A 5,160-nucleotide genomic window follows, 5' to 3' on the forward strand; every position below is an offset into this window, starting at 1 on the left:
GCTTTAGCGCGTGCATGGCAGCCAGCGCCGATGCGATGTCAATGGCCAGTGCGATCTTCTCGAGGCCCCACGTGAGCCGCTCCAAGACGTTACGGTTGTCGAGGAGGTGGCGGAGCGTCCCGCCCTCGGCAAACTCCGTGATGCAGCACACGTCCCGATTCGGCGTGATGTAAAACCCGAGAAACTGTACAATGTTGGGGTGGTCCATGCGCGCCATCGACTGGATCTCGGCCGTGAGCCTCTGCCGCATGCGCGCTTGCTCGTCGTCGGACCTTGTCGTGTCGACCGACTTGAGCAGCACAGGCCGGCCGAGCCAGTGCCCCACCTCGGTCTTCATGTACGAGGACGGGATTGCTCGGACGCGCGTGACGTTCTGCGGCGGAATGTAGTAGGCGATCTGGAGCGGGTCCAGCGTATCCGCGTCGGCCCAGTCGGCGCTATGCACGGAATTGCGCACCGTCGCACGCGTGGATCCATGCACCGATGGCACGTGCAGCGAGGGCTGCGGCAAGGCGGGTGCCGACGCCCCCCGCTGCCGCACCGTCTCGTCGTCACGGGTCAGGATGCTGTGGGTACAGCCCATTCGACCGTGCGATTGGAAAATGCCACGCGCGCATCCATGCGCGCGTTGTGATGAGTTGTCGTGTTTGATTCTGCAAGCCCACAAACCAACGACTCCGTCCAGCCACATTGATACTTTTGCTTGGATTGGATTGGCCTAAATTCGGTCAAGATACTTTTATGCGCCTGTGATTGGCGGATCCGGCTGGGCGTCTATCACTCCGCCAAGCGTGAGGCCAGGAAGAAGCACGCTCTGTCCATGCACGCACAGGCGGCAGCTATTATGCTAGTGTCCTCAGGTTGCCGATGCGATTTGGAAATTCCGACCCTCCTCGCTGCTTCTCGAGTCGATTTCTTCTCGTCTTCGAGCTTGTCGAGCACGCAACCTAAGCTAAGTCCAGTGAGCTAAGTCCGAGTCTAGCGCCAAGTCGTCGTGAGCCTCTCTCCCACCTTTGGTCCTTGCCTGGTGCAGCGTTGTCCGGATTATAGTACTGGCCATCGAGATGACGTGTGCCACATACGATTCAGCATCTGGTTGGATGTCGTGATGCGTAGTGCAAAGTCAGTTGACTCGCACCCGTCAATCAGTCGACGTCTTGCGAGTATGCGTACTACTAGTAGAAGAAAATATCCGTTCTGACACTATTGTACCCACATATTTAGGTGTCGTCATCGCGGTCCCTATTCATAATGGTATAGTATACCTTTGCTATTCATTGGCCTCCTACGTTGTCAGACGGGGACTGCCGACCTCAACCTTGCGTGTATGGAATTCGTACCAGCGGAGGTGGAGAGGTTTGACGACACCAACGCTGTGTGCAGGGCCAAAGCTGCAGTCGGGCGCGAGCTGTGGCAGTCGGTTGGCCACAGGCTGCTCAGTGGCGTCGAAGCGCCGCGATGTCCTTCTCGCCCAAGGAAATAAACTTTGTTTTATTCCCTTCTTCTCGCCTGTTCCCATGGCCGCGAGAATGCAGCGCTCGATGCCACCCGCAATGGCGCCATGAAGACCCGTGCCAAGCTCGATGATGTAAATCGAGTTGTTTCGATGCTCCAAAAAGCTCGCACTCATCACTTGATCTTCCGACGAGCTTGCCAGTCCAGAGTCTCGATTGCGCGGGGTCCACGAAGCCACGAGCGGTTGGCTTGACGCTCGTTGTGCTCGTTGTGCTCATGGTTTGTCAAAAATTTCTATGAAATGTGGGAGGCGCTCCGTGGGAAAAGGTTCCGACTTGTTGCTGCTGACAGCAAAGCATCCCGTTGGCTTGTCAACCCTTTTCCGGATACGAAAGTAAACCTTGTAATAGCCAATGGGACCATCAATGATACCGTTGCCACGGCTTGAACGCGTTGGCGAGCGAAATATTAGGCTGTAGGCAGAGATCAACAAGTCGGTAGCAAGTCAGTATCAAAAAAATTGCAAACGGTTGGGAAAGGGTTACAAATGTGGCAAACCGTAGATAAAGGATCAGCACAACGGTAGCAAACGCTCTCCAACAATGGGGCAAAAAGGTGGCAAAAGGCTAGAGCACAAGGAGAGGAAAAGATTAGAAAAAGGAACAACAGCCACGCAGCTCGTGTGGGTGATTTATAGTGTCGCCAATTCGAACCCCGTCAGACTGTCAATACGTTGAATTTTAGCTAATCGAATGTCTTCCTCGCACGACAAGATCCCGGTCAAGATGCCTCCGGATACCAAAGCCTGTTGATAGCCAATGGTAGGGCGGCGTTCGACCGCTTAAACCTCCTTTGGCCCTGCGCGCCACATTGGCGCATCAAGCCGGCCCATCTTCGCTGGAATGAGTTCCATACACTCAAGGTTGAGGTCGGCGTGAACGAAGGCTGGCGAAACATGAACGCCAAGGTGCTGCGATACTGCGCCTTTCCAGGTCTGCGCTACGTGCTCTGCGTCTTTGTCTCGCCCGACATGAGCGTCCGTGAGTACAAGCTCTTTGCAATCACCAACAACGAGCTTGAAGGACCAGATCCATCCCTCGTCGAGCCGATCCCGATCACAGCCGATACGCCCGTGTGAATGGATAGTCATCGTCTCTTGGCGCTACCAGACAACCACAATCTTCCTCCGGACTTTATTCCCGTGGTCGTTCTCGATTTGAACCCGATTTTACGACTCGCATGGGTCGAGCTTTGGGGCCGTCACGACCACAACCCGCCCCCGTTCTAGTGCAACTAGCTTCGCTTCTCTTTATCCAACGATTCGAGCCACGAACACGGGTTTTGCATCCGCTACCTCTTGCAATGGCGGGTAATGTTAGTAGATTCAATCTCATAATTTTCACACAAATCTCGAGCCCTTTGGACGAAGACCGAGGTGACCACAACAACAGTAGGCACAGAGTCTACAATTGGAATTGCGCTCGAAGCCTAGTACTCCCAAGGTCATAAATATTCATGGTACAACTACTCACCAGCAGCGAGCACTGAGCAGCGAGCCACAATAGTGTAATACTACAATTGTAGCAAGAATATATAAATTGTATTTTACCGGATAAAGATCTCCTAATATCCGGATGCCGGATTTTGAGACCAACGTTGGTCAGTTGCCAACATGGTCGCCGGAGCGTGCTCGACGAAGACGACGACGGGCGCCGAGCCAGCCCCCCGCGCCGACCCAGTGAAGCGCATCAACCAAGCCATCGAGGCTCTGGACTGGGATGACGTGCAGGCTGCCCTCGACATGATCGATAACGACGGCTTCCTGGTGTGCTCTGCGACTGAGGCCGACTGGGAACGCTACGTCGAGTCGGAAGACCAAGCGATGAAGTCGCGCTACTTTGAGCTTCGAAGCAACTCGATTTACCTCATCGAGATGAGCGGTGGTCTTCACGCTAGCATTGCGGATGGCATCGACGACGCGATCAAGGAGGCCACGAGACCGGAGGCCACGGGGACGAACCATCGAGTCCTCAAGGGGCGCCGCGACGCGTACGTCGACACGACCCACGAACCAGCGGCAAGCAAGCTGCCCAAGCTATCGCCCGACTGCAGCTACGGTCCTGCTATGGAGACTGACGCCATCTTTCCCGATTGGCCCCTCGACCTTCGCTGGGGCGAGTTCCATACGCTCAAGGTCGAGGTCGGCGTCTCCCAAGGTTGGCGAAGCATGAACGCCAAGGTCGTGCGATACTGCACCTTTCCCGGTCTGCGCTACGTGCTCTGCGTCTACGTCTCGCCCGACATGGAAGTGCGCGAGTACAAGCTTTTTTCGATCACCAACAACGAGCTTGAAGGACCAGATCCATCCCTCGTCGAGCCGATCCCGATCACAGTCGACACGCCCGTACGAATGGATAGTCATCGTCTCTTGGCGCTGCCGGACGACACGGCCCTTCCTGGGCGCTTTCCCGCCGAGTTGGTTCTTGAGTTGAACCCGATCCTACGAGGCGCGTGGGTCGAGCGTCGGAGCCGTCACAACCGCAACCCGCCTCCGTTCTAGTACAATTAGCTTCTCTTCTCTTTCTCTACTGAGTATGGCAGTCATGCATCCACTACTTCAAAGGTCTTGTGTGCATCATGCACTCACCTCCTAACGTTCATATACGTCCCTCTCGAAGACGACGGATATGACAACAACAGCAGAGTCTACATTAGGGAATGCGACCGAACGAACGGCACCATTCTTTGGCTATGCTTGTTGTGCTACTCGATGGACCAAGTGTTTCGTCCGAGGAGGGAAGGTCCTATAGTGCCACGCAATTAATTTTACCACGGGACAAGTGTAATTTATTTCCCTTGATTTTACTCACACATTTGCACTGGAGAGCAGGGCCGCGTTGCCGACCATGTCCAGTCTGTTGTGTCTGGACGATTGGTTGAAGCCATGTCCGAACCAATGCAAGCCGATCCATGCCTTTCCCATGGCATGGATAGCTGGAGTAGCCGTCATAGCAGAGACTTGAATCTGCCCATATATGGGAGTGTGTATATGTGACCGATTCCGCTCCCTGGCAACAACCAAAACGTGAAACACCAGACAGAGGGAGGCCGTACTCCCTAAACACCGGCTAGTGTACTATGAAGCAGAACGGAAAGTGACAGCTAAGCTACGTCTACAGACTGCTGCCAAAGGACGTACAGTCCCATATCAACGGGCTTCTCCCGTAGGACTAAACATGCAAACACACATCGCCTTGTCCCGGCCTAGTGGTGTTGACGTGGGCTAGGTTCACACCCAGTGCCCCACCACTGTATGCGACCAACGGTCACAGTATATGACATACTGAGACCGAGTGGATAGCTGCAGATATCCAGTGTTCTCGGATCTGAGTCGAGCGCCTGAGCGCCCGGACTCACTTTTCATCTTTGGCTCTGCGGGGTAACTCAATACAACTGCCTGCTTACTGGAAGACGGCGCTCCCCTCGCACTGTGTTTGAGTTCCAACCGCGGGCGTCACCACAAGTCGCATCACGACTCTATAGCGACAATACCGGGTCCAGGTGGAGAGGTCCCGCTGACTGTCTCCACTAGAGTTCTACTGTGTTTAACCGATTAGACGTCCAGGACGAACGAGTTGCATTTGTTTGGCGGGCATCGAGTTGCAGCGCTGCATGACGTGCAACGGGGCTGCAGAAAAATCCTCT

General features: G+C 54.8%; 3 protein-coding genes across 3 annotated transcripts; 2 read left to right on the top strand and 1 right to left on the bottom strand.

Annotated features, from left to right (window-relative positions):
- Window positions 1–71: 71 nt before the first annotated feature.
- Window positions 72–337, bottom strand: SPRG_16784 (hypothetical protein; the record flags this gene model as incomplete). Its single annotated transcript, XM_012356346.1, has 1 exon — window positions 72–337. A coding segment is annotated over one exon (266 nt), but the record flags the coding sequence as incomplete, so codon positions are not given.
- A 1,936-nt stretch (window positions 338–2,273) lies between these two features.
- Window positions 2,274–2,593, top strand: SPRG_16785 (hypothetical protein; the record flags this gene model as incomplete). The annotated part of the gene is made up of 2 exons (XM_012356347.1): window positions 2,274–2,276; window positions 2,339–2,593. The coding sequence occupies 2 exons, from the start codon at window positions 2,274–2,276 to the stop codon at window positions 2,591–2,593; spliced, it is 258 nt and encodes an 85-aa protein (XP_012211737.1).
- A 534-nt stretch (window positions 2,594–3,127) lies between these two features.
- On the top strand, window positions 3,128–4,070 carry SPRG_16786 (hypothetical protein; the record flags this gene model as incomplete). The annotated part of the gene is made up of 1 exon (XM_012356348.1): window positions 3,128–4,070. The coding sequence occupies one exon, from the start codon at window positions 3,128–3,130 to the stop codon at window positions 4,013–4,015; it is 888 nt and encodes a 295-aa protein (XP_012211738.1). The 3' UTR covers window positions 4,016–4,070.
- Between the last annotated feature and the right edge of the window lie 1,090 nt (window positions 4,071–5,160).

Source organism: Saprolegnia parasitica (genome assembly GCF_000151545.1).
Source record: "Saprolegnia parasitica CBS 223.65 unplaced genomic scaffold supercont2.441, whole genome shotgun sequence".
NCBI lineage: Eukaryota > Oomycota > Saprolegniomycetes > Saprolegniales > Saprolegniaceae > Saprolegnia > Saprolegnia parasitica.